This window comes from Parambassis ranga, chromosome 8, assembly GCF_900634625.1.
Source record: "Parambassis ranga chromosome 8, fParRan2.1, whole genome shotgun sequence".
Taxonomy (NCBI): domain Eukaryota; kingdom Metazoa; phylum Chordata; class Actinopteri; family Ambassidae; genus Parambassis; species Parambassis ranga.
In genome coordinates this window covers 6,232,808-6,257,673 of record NC_041029.1, presented here as the reverse complement: position 1 = coordinate 6,257,673, position 24,866 = coordinate 6,232,808, and the positions used below count along the sequence as shown (strand labels likewise).

General features: G+C 40.7%; 6 protein-coding genes across 7 annotated transcripts; 3 read left to right on the top strand and 3 right to left on the bottom strand.

The window, feature by feature from the left end:
• Positions 1-358: 358 nt before the first annotated feature.
• On the bottom strand, positions 359-2,839 carry anks4b (ankyrin repeat and sterile alpha motif domain containing 4B). Its single transcript, XM_028412554.1, has 2 exons — positions 2,593-2,839; positions 359-1,657 (listed from the first exon to the last, which is right to left on the bottom strand). The coding sequence occupies exons 1-2, from the start codon at positions 2,751-2,753 to the stop codon at positions 538-540; spliced, it is 1,281 nt and encodes a 426-aa protein (XP_028268355.1). The 5' UTR covers positions 2,754-2,839; the 3' UTR covers positions 359-537.
• Positions 2,840-3,290: 451 nt separating this feature from the next.
• Positions 3,291-6,845, top strand: slc25a17l (solute carrier family 25 member 17-like). Its single transcript, XM_028412651.1, has 9 exons — positions 3,291-3,599; positions 3,716-3,776; positions 3,947-4,013; positions 4,144-4,298; positions 4,375-4,491; positions 4,580-4,725; positions 4,811-4,906; positions 5,097-5,179; positions 5,249-6,845. The coding sequence occupies exons 1-9, from the start codon at positions 3,525-3,527 to the stop codon at positions 5,394-5,396; spliced, it is 948 nt and encodes a 315-aa protein (XP_028268452.1). The 5' UTR covers positions 3,291-3,524; the 3' UTR covers positions 5,397-6,845.
• On the bottom strand, positions 6,840-9,223 carry dxo (decapping exoribonuclease). 2 transcript variants are annotated; one of them, XM_028412650.1, is made up of 7 exons: positions 9,026-9,223; positions 8,212-8,680; positions 7,877-8,103; positions 7,564-7,783; positions 7,345-7,480; positions 7,159-7,253; positions 6,840-7,096 (listed from the first exon to the last, which is right to left on the bottom strand). In XM_028412650.1, exons 2-7 carry the CDS (start codon positions 8,673-8,675, stop codon positions 6,967-6,969), a joined length of 1,272 nt encoding a protein of 423 aa, XP_028268451.1. In that variant the 5' UTR covers positions 8,676-8,680; positions 9,026-9,223; the 3' UTR covers positions 6,840-6,966. The 2 variants fall into 2 exon arrangements, with proteins under 2 accessions (XP_028268451.1, XP_028268450.1); XM_028412649.1 differs by having other exon boundaries at positions 8,212-8,677.
• Positions 9,224-9,273: 50 nt separating this feature from the next.
• Positions 9,274-10,982, top strand: LOC114440208 (serine/threonine-protein kinase 19-like). The gene is made up of 7 exons (XM_028412536.1): positions 9,274-9,385; positions 9,594-9,686; positions 9,781-9,923; positions 10,016-10,251; positions 10,358-10,455; positions 10,549-10,696; positions 10,776-10,982. Exons 2-7 carry the CDS (start codon positions 9,596-9,598, stop codon positions 10,819-10,821), a joined length of 762 nt encoding a protein of 253 aa, XP_028268337.1. The 5' UTR covers positions 9,274-9,385; positions 9,594-9,595; the 3' UTR covers positions 10,822-10,982.
• A 1,132-nt stretch (positions 10,983-12,114) lies between these two features.
• Positions 12,115-16,860, bottom strand: rac1b (Rac family small GTPase 1b). The gene is made up of 6 exons (XM_028411402.1): positions 16,522-16,860; positions 15,655-15,726; positions 15,216-15,333; positions 14,931-14,993; positions 13,832-13,991; positions 12,115-13,739 (listed from the first exon to the last, which is right to left on the bottom strand). Exons 1-6 carry the CDS (start codon positions 16,554-16,556, stop codon positions 13,609-13,611), a joined length of 579 nt encoding a protein of 192 aa, XP_028267203.1. The 5' UTR covers positions 16,557-16,860; the 3' UTR covers positions 12,115-13,608.
• An 801-nt stretch (positions 16,861-17,661) lies between these two features.
• On the top strand, positions 17,662-19,563 carry smim10l3 (small integral membrane protein 10 like 3). Its single transcript, XM_028412433.1, has 2 exons — positions 17,662-18,053; positions 18,679-19,563. The coding sequence occupies exons 1-2, from the start codon at positions 17,874-17,876 to the stop codon at positions 18,697-18,699; spliced, it is 201 nt and encodes a 66-aa protein (XP_028268234.1). The 5' UTR covers positions 17,662-17,873; the 3' UTR covers positions 18,700-19,563.
• The last annotated feature ends 5,303 nt before the right edge of the window (positions 19,564-24,866 follow it).

Below are 24,866 nucleotides of genomic sequence, written 5' to 3'. Positions count from 1 at the left end.
GTTTATACTTTTGTAATGTTTTATAATGTTATTTTATATTTTTTCTTTGTTTCCTATTGTACTTTAATATCTTACATTATATTTTCTACTCTAGCTGGAATAATGCAGCTTTCCATTCAGGTGTGTTGTAAATGTGACAGTGTGAAGCTGCAAAGAAAAACAATGTTGCATGTCTTTAACTTTTAAGGTTTTTGATTAATTTGTATTTAAGGAAGGTAAATAAGAATTATGCTTAATCAACAAATAGAATGATACAACAAACTTTGACAAAGTTTCACATTATCATTAAAGCTAATTCAACAGATGATATTTTGAGCTTGCTTTGACATTGTTTATTTGACAATTACATTGTGGGTGGTCAAAGTAATTTTAATAAAATGTACAACAGCACAATCAAAACAGCTATTGATTGTATCAAAACACTTTATTTTTCACTATTTGTTTTGTTTTCAATCTCACTGTGATTTTGATTTCTCTTAATGATTTCTTCAAACAACAGTGGACAGTGTCATATAATATCCAAAATATATTTTTTTATCACAAGCTGGTGTCCTTCATGGTACCAGGTGACTCCAGCACACTCCTTCTGCGAGCAGCGGCTTCCAGGATCTTCTTCCTGGGTCCCAGCTGGATGCGAATTCCTCTCAAGTCGTCATCAGAGCAAAGCATGAGCCCCTCCAAGTCCAGGTGCTCTCTGCTGAACGCGAGTGCAAACTCAGGCAAGGAGATGGCCGACAAGAAAACATCCAGAGGAGAGGTTTCCTCATCTTCATCATCATCCAGTCCTAGATCTTCTTGCTCCCAGGGAAGGTCTGCATCACCGCTGTCCTCGAAGCCAGCAGTGTCTTCCTCAAACAACTTGTTCTGAATGAGGTAACCAAGACTTTCATTGTTCCCACTGGGTATGTCTTCTGATTCCAGCCCCATCTTCTTCATGAAAATCAGACCTCCAAGGCCAGGCCGGTTGAAGATGGATTGTTTGACTTGTCCTGGTTCGTCATTACTGTCTTCATATCCTGCCATTCCTTCTTCATCTAACACGCCCTCATCTTGTTCATTGAAGACATCCAGAAACTCTGGCTTCTCAGAGGCTCCATTCTGTTTGAGGAAGATGACGTTCCCGTCTCCTGCTGGCTTCTGAAGTGTACCTTTGTCTTTCTTCCCAAGCTTCTTCTGGAGTGTGCCTTTAACCCGGGCTGTGAGAGAGCCAGTTTTATCTGAAGCAATTAGCTTTGAGAACTGCTCATTGTTGGCCAAGCCAGCGCTGCTTGACATCACTGGTGCCACACCCGCCTCTGAAACAGACCCAGCAGTGCCTTCTCCACGGTGCATCTTATCCATCTTGCTCTGGTGTTTCTTCTTCACCTTCTCACATTCCTTTACACGTCTCTGTGCCTCTTTGATGGCCTCCTTCTTCAGGTTGGCAACCTTTTTGGGATTCTGGTTGGTCTGCTTTGAGGCAGCTTCATCAAGAAAGCGCACACAGTCCATACGGTCACGAGAAGCGGCAACGTCCATAGCTGTGTGGAATTCATTGTCCAGGGCAAAGAGGTTGACGCCGAAATTGACGAGAAAGCTGACGATGTGCATGTGGCCGTTGGCTGCTGCGTGGTGCAATGGTGTGTTTCCCCAGATGTCACTCATGTTGGGATCTCCTCTGCATAACACAAAGGAAAAAACAATGATGATCTGATACACCTTTATTTATTTATTTGTATTTTTTTTTTTTACAATAATTTTCCACATTTCCTCTAAAATCAAGGAATCTCTGTCTCTCTGTCCTCTTTTCTCAACCTACAAGTGGAAATGACAGTAGTGGTCCAAATTTTATGTATTATTTAAATACATAATTTATGCATTGTCATGTGACTCACAAGGTAACGCTCCACCTACACTATCTCTGTCTTCACAATCTTCTATGTCAGCCAATTATAATTATTTTTATTACTATAAATTTCAGCTTTAGGATCAATTGTACAGCAGGTCAACCATGTCCTCACGAGGACAGTCCCAGCAGGAAAGCTAATAACAAATCTTTGTCTTTAAACATATGTAAGCCTAATATCTAGCGAGAATACAGCTAGATATTGTAGATAATTGGTAATCTATGAAGATTTAAAGTCCTCATTTTCACAGCAATAAAGTTCTGATTACAACTTGTCATAAATCCCAGCTCATGGTGGTGATGGCCATTTTAGAAATGTTTGGTTTTACAATGACCACGTAGCTGAGGCATTAGTCCCATTTTTCGGAATGCTTTGCTCGATTTCAAGCCCTTCTTTTGTTGCACTGAATGGGAGGTGGAGGTGGAGTGCTGGGGATACATGAAGGGCTCTTTTGTTTTACAGGATGGCTGATTAAACATTTGGCTCAGCTCATGGGAGAGAAAAGTCTTAAAAATGCAACAAAGCTTCAGCTTACAGTGGTGTAGTAAGAAAATCCAATTCATATAAACACATCATTACATTATTTTCAGGGATTAATTTCACCAAGCTCTGTGAATATTCATGGCTCTATACTGTAGATCATCATTTTAGATTAGTCAAAAAAAACTATATAGCACAGGTAATAGAGAGGAGTTTTCACACTTACTCTCTGCTGCATATGAGTTGGAGACTATCAATATGTCCGTGGAACGCAGCCAGTAAGGTGGGAGTCATGCCGTCCTCATCTTTGGAGTTCAGGTCCCTCCTCGTGGCCTCTTTCAAGAGGTCCAAGTAACCATCAATCGCTGCTTTGTGGTACCTAGACATCTCTCAGTAGAACAGAGCTCTTCTAAACTTCTCTCTCCTATTTTTTTTTACCCCTCTACTAATGAGGCGACAGCAGACCCGGGCAAACAAAGTGATCACTGGGCGTCAACATATCAGCAGCTCGGTCAGAGCCATAAAACAAAAGCAAAGTCCAGTTCACTGCAGCCAGCTGTACCATTATCTCACACAACATACAGATCACAGTACTAAGAAAAAGAAGAAGTCGTATTTATTAGTATAATAACTGCTTCAAAATTTGAGATTTAATACACACTAAAACAATATTGCTAAATATCTATAGATGGTGGTTTTTCTATAGCCATGCCTGCTGCTCGGTTTTTGACAGTAATGTTGACAGCATGAAAAAGAAAAAAGGACTCTATATATATATATATATATATATATATATATATAGGAATAATCTGATTATTTATATCTGAATTAACTGCAATTTAAATGCCGTCCTGTGAGGGGCAGCAATGTGCTGCAGCACATCCGGTCTGCCGTATAAGCAGCAGGAGAAGAAGAAGAAGCTGTCAACCACACCGACCAATCAATCGAGTTCGGGAAGTAACATCGCCCGGCAGCTTGTTTGCTTTTCCCTTTCTGGTCGTGTTTGGACTTTTTAGCACATGATGTACTTATTGTGAATGATTCCCAAACATTTACGCTGCACACAAAGCCGGACCGATTACTCGCTAGCTATTTTCTTTGCGTATTTGCCGGCTTTGAGTCAGTCCGTGCGGTGTTAGACCGGAACCACCTGCAGAAATGTCCGACAAAGCAGGCTCGGCTATCGGCCTTCTGTCTTACGAGACGTTGGTTCACGCTGTGGCAGGTGCAATGGTGAGAGAGATCAAGAATAGTAACACAATATTTTACAAGCGTGTGTGTGTGTGTTCGCCTTTAAATGACTTATCTCCTGTGTGTGCCATTGTTGATGGTTATGTTTCATATTTCAGGGGAGTGTGACAGCTATGACCGTCTTCTTCCCTTTGGACACGGCCAAAAGCAGACTGCAGGGTGGGTTGGAGGAGAAAAGTGATGGGTCAGAGATGATGAAGCCTTCAGGGCTCCATTGCTTCTTTGCTCTTGCTTTGATACTCTGCACACATGTACTCCCTTCTTCCCTGGATGTAAAACCTGGGGTTGCTCTTCATCTTCACCTACTTGCTACTGTGTTTGTTTTTCAGTGGATGAGAAACGAAAGTCTAAATCTACCCCGATCATTCTGGCTGAGATAGCAAAGGAAGAAGGCCTGTGAGTATAGTTTTATTGGAATGACAACACAAACAATGTTGCAAGTAGAGCTTGCAAAATGTTTCCAGGGGACTCCAAAAAAATGATGTGACCAGAAGCCTGATCATTCTTATTCTACCACTTCTCCCAGTCAGTCTCTGTACAGAGGCTGGTTCCCGGTGATTTCCAGCCTGTGCTGCTCCAACTTTGTCTACTTCTACACCTTCAACACATTGAAAAAGATGGCAGCATCGGGTCCAGGCAGGTCCAGACCCGGTAGAGACCTGCTGATGGGGATTGTGTCAGGTAAATGGACTAAATTCTAAACCAATGTTTCCTGATGGTCTGGTTCAAAAGCTAAAAAAGTCAGGTGTTCATGCAGGTGTGGTGAATGTGATCATAACCACTCCCATGTGGGTGGTCAACACCCGACTGAAGCTGCAGGGAGCAAAGTTCAGAAACGAAGATCTCCATCAGACCCACTACAGCGGCATCTTTGGTATGTGGTCCTGAATAGGTCTGCATTATAGTTTCTCTTGACACTCTAGAGTCTTAACCTTTAAACTCTGCTGTGTTTGGGTTTGTAGATGCATTCTCGCAGATCATAGCCAACGAGGGAGTGGCTACTCTGTGGAACGGCACTCTGGCCTCTCTCATCCTTGTCCTGAACCCAGCTGTGCAGTTCATGTTTTATGAGGCTATGAAGAGGAAGGCTGGCAAAGGAGGGAGGAAGGTGTGAGGACACAAGGATGTCACTGTACGATAACAAAGTTAATTTGACAACCTTGTCAAAATAAAATGTTCATCTCCTATCACAGATAAGGTCAGCAGAGATCTTTGTCATCGGAGCCATTGCAAAGGCCATCGCAACCACTGCAACATATCCTCTTCAGACAGTTCAGGCCATCTTCAGGGTAATTACCGCTCTATCAAACCTCAACAGAAGTATCAGTAACGAATATATGTAATATTTTTGTTCTTCAGCACATCTGTGTAAAAACAAATTTGTCCTTTTTTATAGGTTGGCCATCTGTGTATGTTTAGAGGGAGCAGAATGTCTTCTGGAATTTGTGTTGTATAAACTCCTGCATTCTCTTTCACCAGTTCGGCCAGTATAAAGGTGACGACAAGGGTGGTGTGATCGGGAGCCTTTCAAACATTTTCTCCCTGCTTATGGACAGAATCAAGTGAGTAACACACACGCACACAGACTTGGTTGATAGTTGATTTATTAACATCTGTGCTCTTCATTCCAGGAGGTACGGCGTGCTTGGTTTGTACAAAGGCCTGGAGGCCAAGCTGCTGCAGACAGTACTGACAGCTGCCCTCATGTTTGTCGTGTATGAGAAGATCACTGCTGCCACCTTTAAAGTCATGGGCCTGAACAAACAACTGAAGCACTGAAAACACCTTATGGTACTGCAGCAGTGCAGTTGTCGGTCTCAGTGGGCCAGTGGTTTTGACACACTGTAGTGAGAGATGGGATTGGTCTTTTGACAGATTCTCACACTCTCCAAGAAAAAACAAACACACACAGATGGTTTAATACTTGTAGTATTTTGTCACTCACAACCTGAACACTAGAAATTCTATCTCTCTGTTAAATACAGAGTCTGATTTTTCTTTAAAAATTGGGCAAAACTTGGGCAAACTGCATTATGTCTCAAAGTTTGACATTTTGGTAAATATATTTATTCTCTGCTCTCATATTTAACTGTCATGGATGCTAATGAAGATGTTACCAAGACTGGAAATGTGGGAAATGTATAGCTTGGCTCTCTCAGATCTGACAACCAACACCTGCAGTTTATTACTCCTCCTCGTGCTACTAAAAGTTGAGTAGTTTCCAAGCCTTGTGCTAGGCTGACTGCTGTGATATTTTAACTGTACGCCACTGAGTCAAACTGTACCGTCAGACGTTTGCAGCAGTTAATGAGACCACGTTGTTGACCTAAATTACCGCGCTGTAGGGTTTAATAATGGCATCCAGTTGAGGACGTCCTCCCTCTGTGTAGATACAACATGAAGGGCTCCTTCTAAGCTAATGATAAGGCCACGATTTGAAGGTTATTAAACTTCTTACACATAGATGCATTGAATCCAACACAAGGACAGTTCACTTGTGACCTTAATCTAAGCCACTGGACCATTCTTCACTTTTAACTGTGAATTGAACTCCATTAGATGCACACATAGATACAGGAACCTCATGAAATTTTCACTTTTTTAATGTGCTGACTTTAGAGAAGAAAAAATTGTATTTATGTAATTGTGTGTCCATTCTGGACCTGTTTATCCAGCCATTAAAATATAAAAGTAATTCAATATAAGTTTTAACCACCCTACTTTGAAAAAGCTTGACAGTACATTACTTGAAATACTGCAGTAGGTGTAAAGTGCCTCTTATTGTATATCATGCAAAAAATGTACAAATGGATTAACAGAAGTTATGTAATGTTGATTTACACACTTGATGCACTGATGTCTTAACTATTGCAATGGTCAGTTTATGCACATTGTGTCACACGCCTGTCTTCCATTATTTATATCTTGTAGGTAGTTTAAACAGGGACTTCAGTGAATGTGTCATAGATATGAAGCAGCCACGGTGGTGACACATTAAACAAACTTCACCTACATATTAATTACTGTCTTAACCTTTTTTCCATTACGGTGTTTTTTTCTCACAATCAACATGTTTACATAAAAATACTTGTTTGATTTAATTCCTGTTTGATATCAACTTGATTTATTTACATAAATTTTAACATTCAGGTTTTTTTTTTAAAACATTGTTTTGGGGTTTAAATTACTGTTATAACCAGGGGAAAATAAAAATTTGAGAAATTGTAATGAGTGTTTTTATTACAAAAATGACTTCATGTTGAAATCTATCCAGAGCATAGAGTAGCAAGCAGTGACAATACACGTTGTAAACACACATGTCTGTTTTAGGTCTACAGTCTCACTGAAATCAGGACTGATGGGAGTCTTGACTGCTCATTTCCTCGACAAACCAGTCAGGCAGGAAGGAATACTGCGAGTCCCTGTAGACAGAGTAGGTCACATCTCTCCGAGGCTCCCATGAGAACAGGTACACCACACTGAAATTGAAATAATGATTAACAATTGAAAATAAGTAAACATAAGAAAATAAACAGCTCACCTTTTACTGTCTTCAGTAACTACACGCTTCACAAACGACAGGAAATCGCAGCAAAAGTTCATACACACTGTCGGCTTCCAGCAGTTGTATTCATTCTGTTGAGAAGACAGAGAACACTGAAGAAGTGCACATATTTTATTCTTATGAGAGTACTGGTCTTTGATTAGCAGCCGTACATCTCAGTACCTTGATGAGATGTGAAATCTTTGAGATCTGGAAAGTCTCCATGGAGACAACCACTCCTTCATGATCTCGGAAACCTGCCACAACACGCGGAACTCCGGGGAGAAAAGACTGAGCCCACCACTTAAGAAGTTTGAACCTTGAAGACCACCAGCATGAAAAAAATCCTTAATCTCCATGAATCATTTTGCATCAACAATGTTGATTGACTGACTTCTGTACCTGTGAAAGTTGCTTCGCTGCTTGGGCGTGCAGATCTCTGCAGAGGTCTTTAGCTCAACATAACAGCCAGGTGGAGCTGGAGCATTGGGATCTTTATCCCGACAGTCCACCTCACCAGAGAACAGAAGTTTGTGATCAGCGAGCCGGGTTTGCACCACAGTGCAGAAGGCTTCGTTAGTGTTTACCACTCCACCAGGGTCAGGTACACTGTGGACAGTATCTACAGGGATACACAAAGACTATAGTTATCTTTTAAGCTGACTAAGGGTTTTATTGTCAGGTACATTTGTAGAATATTGTAGCTGAGACATACCTGCACATGTGTATTGCTCAAACTTGTATCCCCAGTACATCATCTCTTCATGCCTGTCAGTCCGATTCTCCCGTTCTCTGCGAGAAGTTTCTGTTTCCACCTCACTCATGTAAAGTGTGCCCCTGAATCTGGTGACAGCTAGCAACCAGCCCTCTTTGGTCTCATAAGGAGTGGTCAGCAGCTTGGTCAGATGGCCACGCCAAGTCACAAAGTCGGCATCTAACGCACTAAGAAGAACAGAGCTTGATCAAAGGAAAGTCAGTTGTTGTGAAATGTGGGTGGATAAGACACATGTTGTGTGGTGATCTGGACCTAATGAAAAACATGGAATTTACCATGCCGAGGCCGTCCTTGAGTTCAGCTTTGACTTATTGGCTACGATCCACCTAAGAATGTGGTCCAGCTTCTCCTTCACACCGTCATCCCTCTTTTTAAAGCGCTCCTTGTATCCATCCCTCAGGTCAAAATTGGGATTTCTGTCAGGCTCCACATAGTATCTTAACTGCCTGCTGTCATTGAAAAATCTGCGCTCAGAGTCGAGAGAAAAACATCCAATTTCAACAGGCTGTTTGTATAAAGGAAAGTCTCTTTCATAAAGCTCCCTTCTGGTGCTCAAAGTCCGAGAGCTCAGCTGAGTTTGCCCTGGAGGTGAACCAGGGCGATACTGGTGTTGGCGGCTGTTTGGTCTAAAGCGTTTATTCTCACAGTGATTTTTTCCATTGTCGTCTCGCTCTCTTTTGTATGCTGAGTGGCGGTTGTGGTAGCTGGAGTTGGGACTTCGGGATCTGTGGCCCTCCATTCCTACTGGATGAAACCAAAATCAATGAAATAAACTGATTACTGAGACTGTCACTGAGAGGCAGTGACAACATTTCTGCCATCAAACTGTTTTAATTCTTTTAAGTGGGATATATAGCAACAATGTGTCCACTACTGTTTGTAGGTACAGACAGATACAACTGTCTAGCCTGAGACTGTTCTTTTTTTAGTCTTTTGCTGCATAAAAACGTAGCTTTTGGGTAGTTTATCTATTTCATTACGATTCTGTTTCACCAATAATCACAATCATTGTTTACTTGTCATGTACGTGTCATTACAATTTTTTGTTTTTTACAGATAAAAGCTAGAAGTAAATAAAACAAATGTTACCTGAACACGAACAGTCAGAGAAGCTGTTAATATTTCGACTAAAATAATCTGCTGATGTTAACGTTTACTGTTTTAAAAAATGTTGCATCTTTACTAAAAAAACAAACACAAACATACGGATAAGTGCATTAAAACACATAAATGTGTCTGTTTCATTAGCGGAGAAGCTACACATAACGAAAACAAACTACTTCCGGGTGTAGTTTCTTATCCAATCACGTTTGACGGTAGCTGCGTCACTTCCGCTAAACAAAACCGTTCAAAGACTACGGGTGTTGGATGAGCACAGATGGTGTTGCGCTGGATGGAAACGGGTCTAAAGCAATGTGCAAAGTTATTTATATCACCTTTAACTACCAGGTGAGGGTTTCATATACTTTGGTCAAAAATTGAATGTCAACTATCTTTAGCTAGTTGCGTTAGCTAGGCTAATAGGTAGCTTTACGTGTTCGAACCGGGGGGTAGAACCAATGTCCATACAGACAGTCTGTTTGTTGTTATTGTTCAGAACTTTAACTTTAACTTTGGTTCCACAAAAGTTTTTTTTAACCTGTCATTTGCCTGGCAGGTATGAACAGGAAGCGTGCGCTAATTTCAGACACTTTCAAAGTGAAGAGAAAAAGAAATGGGACAGAAAAGTTTGGAGCTGTCTCTGATGATGGTAGGTGTATCTCCTTAAACGTTTGGTTAAAAAAAAGAACTCATTAAAGGATGTAATAATTAACACACGCTATCATTTTTTTTTCACCTAAAAGGCCCAGCTGATATTAAATCTTCCTTGGAGTACCTCATGACACTATTTCCCAGAAAGCTATTCAATGACGCCTTGCCTCAGATTGTTCTAAAGCACCAGCTGTACAGCATACACAATGACAAGACACTGGTGGACAAGGAAGTGGTGAGATGAACTTTTTTATTAACACGATTGGCTTAGAGATTCTATGGAGTGAAAGGGAAAATACAGCCCATTGCCTTTCTTATTTTACACAGAATAAACTGCGTGAAGGAGGAGAGGTGCTGATGTTCCAGCTTGGATTTGATACTGAAGCTTTTGGGCTGGTTTTCACCTCTGACTACAAGGCTAAGGTGCTGGCAGGACAGGAAGGCAAAGACACAAGTGCAACGGTGGAAAAATTCATTGAGAGAGTGGTGTCCTCGTGCACGGATCTGAGCTTCAGCAAGGACAAGATGCTCAAAGAGTTTCTCTTCACAGACTCTGAGATAACGTATGAAAGAAACCACATCATGCATGTTCAAGTGAATGTTATTGGTGTGTCAGGAAACCTCAAACTTGCCTGTAGACATTTTCAGATGTTACTTTCTCACCTTTAGGCAGCTGGTGAAGTCAGGGGTCCTGACTGTGAGGGACGCAGGCAGCTGGTGGCTGTCTATTCCCAACTCTGGCAAATTCACCAAATACTTTGTACAAGGTTGGTGTTGAACATGTGAACGTCACACCGATTACTTTCATTTGTGTTTAAACCGCGACTGCTGGTTTCTCCTGCCTCCTGTGTTCCTGTTAGGCCGTAAAGCCGTGCTCGGCATGGTGAAGAAGTCCAAATATAGCGAAGTCTTAAAGGCAGAGATAGAGGAGAGGCGGACGACTTCACAAGTAAAATTCCACATGAAATACCACATCCATGACATCGTTGGTGCAGAGCTGGTAGAGAGGTAAATATTTGAATGCATGCCATGAAATCTGAAACTGTGTCAACAGAGAAATGATTGCTACTCTTCCTTTTCTTTCTAGCATACCGACAACTTCAGGGACATTGTTACGATTTGTGGATTCCTGAGTGGCTACTACATAAGAATGTATAAAGACTGACTTAATTTAAGATTTCTGCTATAGTCTGTGCCATATGTATCACAAAATGACGAATTTTGTTGAGATGACCTTGTCAGGTTTTGGTTTATCTTGTAATAAAAATACGAAATGGTCTTTTTTTTTCTTAAATATGAGAGAGGCCTGTGGTCGAATTCATTTTAAAAAAAGGATTTTTGAATCTGTCCATGGTTGCAGCTTAAAATGATCTGCTTTTTTACAAGGCTGTTTACAGAAATGAAATATCAGTTTAACTGACATTTAGTTAATTGGTTTCAACAATGACAGGAAGTTGTAAATAAGCATGAGCTGTTCTACAGAAAATACAGAGTGCAGCATGAGGTCATTCATCAAGGATGTAAAATACGCTGTTTTGTGTGCAGGTAGGACTGTATCATCCTCATTTAAGGTAAACTGAGGGGTAAGAGGGCTGAATTCCACTGTTGAAATTGCAGTTAGATGTAAATGTTAAATCATTGGGGTGAACAACTACAAAAGAAACCCATCAGAGAATAAGCTGAAACTTCTTCATTCTTTAAAACTACGTTATTTTTATCACTTAGTGTAAAAAAAAGCTCCTTTGTGAGTTGTAGCCAAATCAAAATGGTTGTGTAGGTATGAATGTCATTTGCAAAAAGTCACCGTTTAAAATGCAAATGCTGAGGCTTTGCCTCCAGACCCAAACCGCTAGTCCTCACACAGGAACTGTCAGCGTTGCTTCATGTTTACACTCGTATACAGAGCAGACTAAAGACGGTCTATGTCAGGGGTCCCAAAAACTTGTGGCCCCCCACTTGACATCAAAGTTTAGTGTTAGTGCGGCCTGTACATCTTCCTCACACACACTCATGTGCTGAGGCTCGCCCTGTGCGTTTTATATCGTTTTATAACTTATGAGCTGCCATAGCTCAGGCACGTGACGCTTCTGGTGGTGTTTGTTGACAAGTTAGCCAACTTGGTCACGTGGATGGAACGTGATTAACTAAGAGGTTCTGAGGTTCTATGTTCTGAAGAACTGCTCATGTTCTGACCAGTTATTAATAAAGATTGAGAACATGGGACCAGTTGTACTTTTTTTGGAGTATTTGAAACCCTTTTTTGTGGAATACTTGAGCCTCACCCAGACTTTACAGCGGCTCCCCAGGTAAGTTGAGTTTGAGGCCCCTGGTCTATGTCCTTCTGTGACATCAGGCTGTAGCATTTTTTTAAATGTTTTCCATTGTTTTTGTGTTGAATCAAGGTAAAAAGGGTCACAGAAAAAGAATGTTTTACAGGAATTTATTGGCTTTTTCAAAATGTGACAATAGCTTTTTATCCATAAAACTAAAAGAGTCACAACATTGGCTTGAATTAAAGCACAGCTTGATGTCTGAATACAATACCGATGAGCAACATGTACTTACCCCCTGATCTAGTAGTTCAAATACATTATGTAAATAGGCAAAAATATAACTGTAGCAATTCTAATCTTAGTTTTCAGTATATGATGCACATACATGCTGTCAGCATTAATTACAAAAGCTAGGCTTGTAGGGAGATTAAGGTAGCGTTAACTGTAGAGGTAATAAACAAAGGATATTCATAGTGTTAGTTTAACAATACAGTGAGTGAGTGTAACTTCTGTGAAGATACAAAATAGTCACATCACATGATTATAACAAAAAGATGAGTACACTGTATACTACACCATAACCGACAGTAGCTTTGTTACTGTTATTAGCAGGCATAGATGCTCTTCTTAGTGACATTGCTTAGCCAGTAGTGATGCTAATAAAAAAAAAAATCAAATGTGCTGCACAAAAGGTTTCTGATAAATGCCCGCAGAGCATTCGACCTGCTCTTTGTTCCCCATCACCGAAATACCTGAACATTTCTAATCCGATAACTAACCGTGTTTTCAGCTTCACGCTCCTGGGCAGCTACACAGTTGAGACACTTCTAAGGAATTATTGTCAAGAGGAAAGAAAATCACCATACAATCATCCAATTGGAGCCAAAATGTGTAAAATACTTGGATCACTTCCATTTTTTCCAGGGATTAATAGCACTGTTGGTGTTAGCAGACCTTTACCCAGTCTGAATGAAGATGAATCCTACGAGGCTTGTATACCAACTACTTGCAAAGTGGTTATGGTACACAGATTTGAGGCAATAAGAACTTTCACAGGTGGTATCTTCAAGCCCTGTGTTGACAGTGCCGTAACACAACTGCCTTCACAAAGAGAAGTGAACTTGGAAATGCTACTGAATGTGGAGCCGCAGGTCACAGCAGTAATTTGAAGGTTTGAAACGAGGACAAAACAAAAGGTTTTCTTTTTAGCTAAAATACAGCATGTGTGTGCAGAAGGTATTTGGCAATATTTCTTCCACTCAAAACAAAACAACCGAGACTGTAAACAAAAAAAGGTGGACAACCAGTGGAAGAAGAAATTGAAGACATTCCACGGTCCATTTTTTTTTTTTACAAACATCCAATCCATTTTAGAAGGCCTCAAGAAATTCAAAGTCTTGTCTCAACAGTATACATTGTTAGGAAAGAACTAGTGTCTAGTACGGTCCAAAAAGCTTCACCTAAATCTGAGTCTATGTTGATTTTTTTATGGAAATGATAGCTGTTGTGGCTACACTTATGGAAGGACAGAATCTGAAGTATGTTGTGTTTTTTTTCTGTTGTATACTGGTGTGTTTTCTCCTGTCTTTAGCCACCCTCACCACTAGCCGTCATGTTCCCCCTGCAGCCGTTCCAGTGGAGGGCGTCTTAGAGGAGACTGCACTTCTTCCTCTTCTTCTTGGCGGGTGGAGGGCAAAGCACCGCCCGGATGGCCTCATCAAACACAGTTTTAAGGCCACGCTGAGTCAGGGCTGAGCACTCCAGGTACTTGACAGAACCTGAGCATTTAGAGGAAACACTTGTTCATTTCAAGGATGGACAAAAAGAAATTGTGTACATGGTGTGTGAGAAAACGTTGTGAAGTTGTTACCAATTTCTTTGGCCATGGACAGTCCTTGGGGATAGGTAATGGGGGAGAGTTTCTTCTCCTTCAGCTTCTCTATAGTGTCCTTGTCATCTCTCAGATCGAGCTTGGTGCCCACGAGGATGATGGGAGTGTTGGGACAGTGATGTCTCACCTCAGGGTACCACTGCATCAAAAAGGGGTGAAACGTTGCATTTTAGAAGAGGCGTTACAGCCAATGATCCTTTTCATTTGCAGACATATGTACAAAAACCAAACAAGGCATGAGTTAAACAAAACACTATAAAACTGTCTGATGATCCAAGAGTGTTTGTGGGCCGGAAACCAAAACTTGCTCCAAAGAGCTGACGGGAACTGCAGAGTCAGATAATCATTTCCTGTGTGTTTATCACTAGGAGAAACTCCCTTTGTACACAAGTGACCATGTGACCCTTTATTCTTATGTGTGCTCCCCCCCACGCATTGTTGTGTTACAAGTACACTGAGAAACTAGGCTTAAAGTCAAGAAATAAAAAATATATTATTAAAAATATCTTGATGCTGTAAACAAGACGAAACAGGCTTTATTCTAGTTTATACACCACATACAGGTCATAGTGGCATTATTATTCTTCTGTTTAGTCCTAATTTGACCTTTTCTGGCTCAGAATTCTTCTCACTTCTTCTTCTTTATTAATCTATAATCACTACATCACTCAAAGCTCATTTCAGTTTAAATTCTTGCTTCTCACAGCACAACTAAGGCCAATCTCTCTAAAGAACGAGTGTGGAGATTGTTGCATACGCCTGCATAAACAAAGTCAATGTGTCTGATAGATTATAATCTAATGTGGGTAAAACTGGCATAATGCTGCCATTATGCTCATTTGTCAGACAAACCGTTACTTAAGTAAATACAAATGAATGACCTTTGGTAACAGACTGGTAAAGTTACTGCAGCTGTACCTTCCATCAAATTAAGATGCTTCAGGACAAAATCAGCCAATTTTACTGCACAGGCACATTACATTGAAATAATCAAACACATAAGCGATGTCCTGAAACTGATCCTTGCAGGTGCTTTTGTAGCTTCTGTTTCTCTGTTCCTCACACACACATTACTCACCTTGGCACGGACGTTTTCAAATGAGGCAGGACTCACGAGTGAAAAGCAGATGAGAAACACATCCTGATGAGACAGAAAGAAAACAAAGCAATCAGAGTCCATAACAATCACTTCCTGAACATTATCAAACAATCCCTGTGTTCACAAAGGTGTTCTGTTTTTCTTCCTTTCCAACTTCCTTCACCATTCTTGCTGCCAAAACTTTCCAAGTATGTTACATAAGGAGAAAACAAGTAAAATAATTAGCAGCAGTGTCTAGATTTTTAAATTTCAAAAAAATTGTACCGTCTGTGGGTAGGAGAGTGGGCGGAGTCTGTCATAATCCTCTTGTCCTGCTGTATCCCAAAGACCCAGGTTCACCGGCTTCCCGTCCACCATGACATTGGCGGAGTAGTTGTCAAACCTGACGTGAGGGATTAAGTGGAAATGAGGCAACACCCATGTGGTCGGATGTAAATGATAGATCATTACTTCTAATATAAAAACAATCTTCAGCTCTCACTTCAACTTCAAACCATCAACAATTAATAGTATTTATTAACTACTGCTGAGCAGGTCTGTGACAAAATGACACTGATAAAGATCAACACAGGTTCCTCAGCTGCCTTAAATATCAGATAAGATATAAGTTTTCCTCATGACAGCTCCTGAGTCTTAGCTTCGGTGATTGTAACCTTTCCTGCTGGTAACTAAATCTTCCTCCAAACACACTGCAGATACTTACACTGTGGGGATGTACTCTCCAGGAAAGGCATTGGTGGTGTAGCTGATGAGCAGACATGTCTTACCCACCGCTCTGGATGGGAGAAGAGAGATATTTAATGGATATGAATGAAAATCATTTAAAACAAATACATGTTGCTTCATTAAATGTAATGATAGTCCAATATAATTCCTATTATAAAAGCACTAAGATGATATTAACAAATGTTCAGCCTTAATTGCTAAATAAGCCCTAGTTCTTACTCTGGGAAGCTTATGTGGTTTAGACTGGGCTGTGAAGCAAACTCCACACATAAAAACCACCATATTAAACCATATGAAACTGTCGTTGTTCCCTGGGGTGTGAGCTGTGCCCATTAACAGGTAAATCGAAATTGAAGCCTTTAACGTAGCCACAGGCCCGTGAATGTCTCCGCTGCTGTGGTGTCCACCACACCCAGGACAAGGAGTTATGAGTGTTTACCTCCCACACATTGTTACACGTCTGTACCTCAGTTTCACACCAAGCGATAATCCTATACCAGTGTTTAACCAGCACACAAACCTTTCAAATCTACTTTAAACAGGCTAATAACACATCACACAGCGATCTGCACAGCAATGACAGCAAGACTGACCAAACACTTACATACTAGCTATGCTGCAAACCAGTAACTCTTACCACAGAAGGGTTAAGCAACTAATAATGTCGCTAGAACGAACAGGTAGTTAAGGGCTGTTAGCTAACTTCGCCGGTTTGAGGGGAAAAAAGGCAAAAGGTTTTAACCCCAGTCAGTCTGGTGACAACCTTTTAGCTAATGTTATACTTCGTTAAATATTACTAGGTGGAAGATATACATTAATAGTTAGCTCGATAAAGCGAACTTACCCGTCTCCGACAACAACACACTTTATGGCCTGCATTGCGCCGCAGCTAGAGGAATGCTAAGTTAGCCCAGGAGCAAGCTAACGTTAGCTCAAGTCTCTTTTCCTTTGTCCGGACTTGCTCGCTGGTGAAACGCCCCAACAGCGTCTCGCTAACTGCCTTTTAGTGTTACACCTGAGCTCCTGTGATGTGGAACAGCCCGTGGGGAAACTTGAAATAACTTATCGAACACTTTAACACAAGTTTAGTCAGAAATTCCCTCTCAACATTCCCATGCTTTCGTTGGCTGATCGGGAAGCTATGAAGCAAAACAGCGGCGGCCACCACCCCTGAGTTAAAAAAAAAAAAAACTGCAGCTAGCCAGATGGTGCATCCGGTGCAATGACTTGATACGCCCACAGGAACCTCCGCGACCTGAACCATCTCTCAAAAAAAACTGCTGACGATTTCTGAGGTTTCTAAACACAGTTTAATACAATTAAAATAATTATTACGACACAATAACTCGGCAAATTAAAACAAACAATAGCCCAAAAACAGCAAATAAACAACGGGCACGGACAATTTAGAGTGTGACACAGAATGAGGAAGTGACGTCAACGATCCCTGGTTTGACAATCAATCAAGTGGTCAAACAAATACATAACTAACTTATTTTTAGTAGGTTATTTTGACTTTTATTTATTATAATTAATATTATTATTATTGTTTTTGTTTTTATTTATGTCTACATTAATTTCATTTGTCAAACACTGTAGAACGTCCACTGTTTCCTATATGCTAAAATAAAAGAAGTATTGGGGCAGGTTTCCCTTGCCCTGTGCACATATCCATCTATGTAATATATATACTTACAAGTGAAAAGTTTTTTTCTAAATTCTACAACAGCAGGGGCTTATTCATACATATTCTGTATTTTTCCTCACTTCAGACAAGATGTACTTCATATTATTTGTATTTGTTTACGTACCCTTAATGTGTATACTACTGTATATCTTCCCAAATTATGTTTAACTGCAGGTGTTTATATATTGAAGAAAAACTGTATTTTATAACATAGGGCTGCCATTCTACCTTCTCCAGTAGGTGGCGGTATTGCTAATATTGCTACAAGCTGCCGATAAACCCCGAAGAAGACGCAGCAGAAGAAGAAGGCTAGAACAGGAATTGGTAGATCCGTGTGGGAGCTGTCGCGGTGGAGCAGCTCTGCCAGCAAATCCCGTGTAAAAATGGAGCTCGGTGTCAGCCAGCGATAGGAATATGAACTGTCACACCTCACTCAGCACTTCTCTCGCCTCGCCAGGCCAGCTAACATCGTAGAAAAACCGCCTCCAGGTCAGACTCGGCCTTTCTGTATGGCGGGTCTGTCATATTTAGTTCTCCGGTTTTCGGACTCCGCTGGTCGGACCTACGGAGTGTTTTCTAAAGGCTTGACGAGGACTTTGTTGATATTTTTTGATCTCGCATGGAGGCTGAGAATAAGGTTCCCCTACATCTACCTTGTTGCCTCGATGATGTTTAATGTCAGATTGCAGGTAATTATTCAAACAATTCTATTAGGCTACTGTTGCTAGTTTTGTCTGCTTGCTAATGTCAACAAGCGGACAGCTGGAGGGGCCCTTTGTGTTCATTCAGAACCATTGTGTGAACCACATTAATATGTGCTGTCTGTCTTGCATTAAACCATAATATATGTCGTCAAAACCGTTTGTAAGACTAACGTTAGATCGTAACTGCCAGGTCCGTCAGTTTTTGATGTCCCCCTAAAAACATCTTTGTTTTCCTTTCCAGTGTTTTTCTTCATTTGCTTGTGTTGGCATAATGATGATGCCATTTCAAATAGCCTGAGTTCTGTTGGACACCATAGTTAAAAACAATGTTATTTTTTAGTGTATTAAAGTAAATTAGATATAGCAATGTCATTGCATTTCAGCATAAAGAATGTATCTTCACATGCAATTACAGAGTACATATCAGCTGACATTTTATTTACTTGCCACCCAAGTCTACTGTTTATCTTTGGTGCCTCAAATAAATAAGTAAATTACTACTTTAACATTGCTAAAAAATTGATTATAATTAACTGAGAGGGAAAAAAATCAGTTTCAAATATGTTTGCTGTTGATTTAAAGTTTTATTGAAGTTTTCATCTCTTTACAGGTCCACATTGAAATCCACTGAAACTTCAATGCCTCTGTGTGGACTTGTGTAATGAGCACTGCCATGTTTCAGCTATCAAAAAAAACTGCTGGCTCACCATGCACAGCGATGTGGAGGAAGAGGAAAGATGATTCTGCAAACTGTGTGACGATGCAAAAAGGTCCCACGGCTGGTCGTTTCCGTTGGTCCTTGTCACACAAGCCCAGTGCCTTTGCAGGGAGGAATGGCAGCAGAGACGTCTGCGAAAACAGGACCAGGCGAGGAGGAGGAAGAAGATGGATACATGAAGGTGGAGGCAGATCCAGGACCAGTCCATGATGATTTTTGACTTTTCACATTCAATAAAGAAGACTGAAACATGGATATGAACAAGAAAATGGATTATTGTTGCTGTGAAACTTGTTACATCGTCCTTATTGTCTGACATGTATGTTTGTTGCGCACTCAATTTGAACATCTCATAGAAACACCTGGTACCATTTTACTCTAATTTATAAAGTAAATAACACCGCATGACACAACCAAGCATGTTTTTGCCCCCCTGTGTGGCTTGGACACTTTATTTAAATGGCTCAGCTGATGAAGCGGTACATAGAGGGTCATTGTAGGACAACAGTACAGCTGCTACAAATTGAAATTTACAGTCAGTGCGGTGTCAGTGGGAATCACTGCATGTTCATTCACTGTTGTGTTTCTGCATATCAGTGGCACTGGAAAGGTGGTGTTAGTGGAAAATGTTACCTGCAAAAAAAAATCTATTTTTTAGTATGTTTTAAAGTATGTGTTTTAAAAATATGTGAAGTATGTCTGTGTGGGGGGAGTTTAAAGTCAGAGAACTGAGGGAGAGAGCAATGGAAAAAAAAATAAAGGAAAGAACAACTATCAGGCTGGTGTCTCATTGTCAAGGGGATGGTGTGTGTGTGTGTGTGTAATGTGACCCTTCTACTCTTCTTCTATGTTGTAAAAATTTCATCAGAGCTTACAATGTAATATATAACTTTTATAACGATGAAAAGGTCACCAAGGGGTCTTTTTCTTTTATATATAATGTCATTAAGCTCAATACACAGACTAGTCTTCCAGCAAATTTGTGGTAGGTCTGAGGTGAAAACAGTCCTACAGACCGACAGGCGGTCGACGTGTTGACTGAAACATTTCACATCTGCAGCTGGACAAACATAACTGAATAAATAACACAGACAGCGAGACACAGTGGGAGACCTTCATGGCAAGCTTCACCTGAGCATACACGTCACTCCAAAGTGAAACACATACTACAATATGTTTTAGTTACTATTTAATGTCTTTAAATTATTGACAACTTGACATCATTGAAGACATGTCATAGCACCATTTGTCCACACGGGGGCAGCAGCCTGTCACTGCACAGCCTTTCCTCCCCTATCTCATTAAGAGCTGTCAGCTCATTTGAAGCATACAGGAGAAAATTACAGAGGTAATGAAGCTGTAATGTAATCTGTCACATTACTTCTCAAAGCTTTATATCTGTGTACTCATAATCAATATGTTATCATTTTTTAGGCTCATATCAGCTTGATTAAACTCTCAATGAAGGCAATGCAATCATAGCTTGCCCCTAAAAAGTGCTTAAAACTGTTGACACACTCACTTGGTGTAAAATGTCTCCAACTTATCCTAACCAGTCGCTGTGATTCCAGGCTGCAGCCTAAAAAAAAAAAAACACTATCAGGGGTTGCCAAGGCAACTGTGTTCCTCCATGTGACAGACAAACCTTTCTGCCACCTCCCCCTTTTTCTGGAAAAAAGAGGATTTATTTCTCATGGATTTGCCAGAGGAAATATTTTAATAGGGTTATCATAGAGGACTGGCAGAGAGAGAGAGAGAGAGATGAAAGATAAGTCGGGTTATCTTTACCCTGTTTGTGCCAACCACCGTTTATACCCTTAGAAATAAAAGCGGGTATAGTGGAATAAAGATTACAGAGTTTTAGCCTTTGGCATCTGCAGCAGTTCACATGTTTTATTTGACCGAGTGTGAATGAGTGATAATAGTGCAAATGAAAATGATTTAATTACAGCTGCAATGCAGTATTTTAATGTACAACCCACTTTCACACAGCATGTTCTGAAATATGTGGAAAATTAGGATTCAATATACTTTGTGAGGAGTTAATCCCTTTAAACAAATACATTATTGTAATTTTAATATATTAAAAAGTTATTTTAAAGGTAAAAAACCAAGTCTGATTTGACGGTTTCTTAAAATAAACGTAAACAAAATGTTACAAATCTCCTAAATTCGATCAAAAAGAAGCTGACTGCACATGACTGAAGCCATGGACAGTTATAAATGACGTACAGAGAATGGATTATTGATATTAAATGTAATCAAACATTAATCCGCATGATTTAGCTGGAATGCATTAGTCTTTAAACTGCGATTTATGCTAAACCTCTCATGGTCAGTTTGAGGTTTTGGTTGATAAGTGCATTGGCATTGTGGGGTGGTAATATGTATAATACCTGCTGCTGACCGAGGACAGGAAGAAAAACAGAATGAACACAAAGATGACCTAAAAGCTGAATCAAAAGGAGTGGGAGAAGAGAAGATGAGGAAGCAAAAGAATAAGGGAGGAGGAGGAGGGAGGTTTATATTTGCTGTTGTGGGAATGAAATAGGTCATACAGACAAGCATAGGAGGTGTTGCTGTTTCATTTGTTCTTTGTGCATCTGCTTGGTAGATTTTCCAACCTGCTCACAGATTTCGGGCAGCAGTGGCTCAGTGGTAGAGCAGGGGTGTCCAATAACCAGAAGGTTGGTGGTTCAATCCCAACTCCTCCCTAAGTCATTGTTGCGTGTCCTTGGGCAAGACACTTTACCCACACTGCCTCCAGTGTACTCATTGGATGACTTAAGCAATTTCCCTCTGGGATTATTAAAGTATCTAAAATAAAAAAAAAATAAAAAATGATTGTGGATCATTTTCCTTCTAGCAGCATCAACACATTAGCATCAATGTTCTAAACAAGGACCGGAAACCACTTGTATCAGTAGATCGGTAGCGAGGGTGAGATATTCACATTTGTTTTCTGTTATAATATATATATATATATATATATATATATATATATATATATATATATATATATATCTGTCTGGTGTCGACTCAAAAGCTTGTTTTCATGTGTCAGTATTAACAGATTTATGTTTGTGCTGCTTTTATCTCGTGTTAATGTTTCTTCTCCAGGCTGTTGTACCGCACTATGATCATATAATCTTTTTATTAATAATCACTGGAACCCCAGATGAGCTGCAGGGTTTGCTGAATGTGTTTGAGGCTAAAGGATGTAAAGCTGTTTGTAACAGGAATAACCTTTACAGCTTGTTATGTAAGTGCAGCAGGTCTTGGGAGGATTGTACTTTACATGTGAGGACTCAGTCGCAGCTTTACGTTCAGGTTCTCAGGCATACACTGCTGCCTTTGTGAGTCCAAAATAAAGACTCTACTCATATGTGTCCTTTGGAGCCGCAAAATTAACTCAGCGTTGCCCTTCGATCAGATGGTGGCAGGAAAGTAAGCGCTCGAGATGTGGAGCTGGATATTAAACCGAGGAGAATCAAAGAGGAAATCCTGCCGCATTCTGCTTCCTGTGACCTCTGTCACACACACACACGACATCAAGTAAAGAGTTACCCTGTTTCTTTCCACAGCAGGAAGGACATGTAGATCCCCCTGGTATTGGTCTCTTTCACGATAATAGGTACAAGCGTGTACAAAGATGGAGCCTGTCCTGTTGAATTAAACAAAGATTCTTAATTAATTCTCAGAAACACTGTGCTGCTTCAATCTAACACTTGATAGCATGTTAACGATGACACTGCTAAATGCTAAGCGTGCAGGATCTCACACTTGAACTTTAGCATCGTTTTTCCACGTGCAGTGGTCCTTTGTCATCCTAAGTCAAGAATAGACATGATGAGGCTGCATGTGTTGATCCTCTTCAGGCATCCTGAACTTGACCAAGCAGTCAAGGAGGAGCTGGACTACCCCACATGTTTGAAAGCGTAGAAGAGATCCTGACAATTCAAAGTGTGAGACTGAGAATTCATCCTCTTTCTGAGCAAAATTTCAATGTCTGGTACACCTGACAATCGGTATTATAACACTGCTCATTCAAGATATGAGAGAGAATGGGTCCAATTGTTTGAGCTGAGAGTTTACTATTACAGAGATCCAACTGATTGCACTGGGAGGGGACAGATTTTGGGGAGATAACGAAACAGAGGGTAGGGACATGAGGGGGGTGGGGGTGGGGGTGAGTAAAAATGTATGGAGGAGGAGTTTGAGAGGGAGGAGGTGATCGCCTTCTGGGCATCGCCGTGGTGACTGGAGCATATGAAGCGGTTTGACTGCTCAATCAGGTCACGTGAAGTCGGTCAGGAGAACCGCAGACATGATGGTTGGCCTAATCTGCCAGACGTGCACGTCCCTGAGGGTATGCACCCTCTGACGACCCCTCGTCTGCTCGCTTCAAGCCACAGACTGTTTCTTTGGGTGAGTTCACGGCCTTTGTTGTGACAGAATCTACACCCAACCGAACTGATATCTTGGTGATTTTAAAACCTAAAATTCTGCATTTGCATGTCCACATTGTCTTATCTGGGCCACAAAGAGGCTCCAGTTATGACTCATGAACACATTAGCTGACATTTATGTGGAAGAGGGCATACCGAGCGCGTCTGTGTGCCAGAGAGACTCAGGAATCTAATTGCTTTTAATGGAACTTATTCCGACTTTCAGTGAGAACGCTCTGTTTGACAGGTCCAGCGATGACATAAATGGACGGTAAAACTGTGTTCGTCTAACCATATTCCCTGAGCCGGCGCCAACATTATGCATATGACCTATTTTCCTGTTTGTAGTACAGAGAGTATTCAAATCATGGCTCCTTTGCATCATTCCACCTAGTATATAAAACCTCCCTAGTAGTGGAAGTGAAGCGAGACAGAGGGGCTTTACCCAGATTTTCCCCTGCAACACACATTTTTCATATCCCATACTACATCCAATGCAAAGAGGACGCTTCATTTTGTTTTTCTACTCCACAAAGTGCCACATTTCCTGGAATGAAGTTTTCTTTAAAACACATGTTCAGGTCTTCACGGCCGCCGCTTCATGCCGGAGTGCAGCGAAAACAAACATTGTCTGGATGCTTGTGCCCAAACATCCCCTGAAGGGAATCACAAAGCTTCACATTTACCCAGGTGTAATGTCAGGTCCCCAGTTTTTTATGGTCATTCAGCACCAGACTGCAGCAGACTGGATTGTTCTGGATCAAGGGGGTTCAGTGGATTGTGTAATCCTTTGGCCCTGCTAATGTGAGCAGAAAAATGACTCATTTGAGCTTCTCAGTGTCTGCTCTTTGGAAAATGGTGAAGCAGAATTAAGGTGGTAAAAAGGACAAGTAGGTATAACATATCAATCTGTATAGAGAAATCCACTGAAAGTTCAATACTTCATATCTATTCCAGACTGTGTCGGCAGACCACATTTTTTGTTATGGCTGCCAAATGTCGCTTTGTTTAGAGCAGAGGGCCGAGAATAAAACATTTGCCTAGAAGTGACACCTATGAATAAACAAATGAATGAATACATTAAAACATCTGTTCATGCCTGACCATTGGAGTCATGCACACAGGAAGTGAGACCCCCTCCTTCTCTGCAGAGGCAGGAATGCTATAATTGAAACCATGTGTGTTATAGAAATAAGCTCTGCAAATATCTGTCTGTGTGTGTGTCCAACCTGAATGCTCCCCACTGCTTATGCAAGAGGTTTTATGAACATCGAGGGGACTTAACGTGTCTGTAAAAAAAAACCTTATAAAACATTATAAAAATAAATTTATTATTATTGATTAGTTCAAATACATCAGCCAACATCAATCATCTATCAATGCTCCTCGCAGCTTAAATAATAGTTGTAGTCTGTATTATATATTTAAGCCATTCAGCTCCTTGTGACATCAGAAAGGGATAAGCCCCGCCCACAGCTGGTTTTAGATGTGTACTGATATATATAATTATATTGGCCATACTGTGGACAGCAGCAGCTTTTTATCATTTAAAGCTACAGACAGTAAAACAGAGCGTTTGGAACAAGGCTAAAACCTGGAGACACAACATGAGACTGAGGTCTACATCTTAAA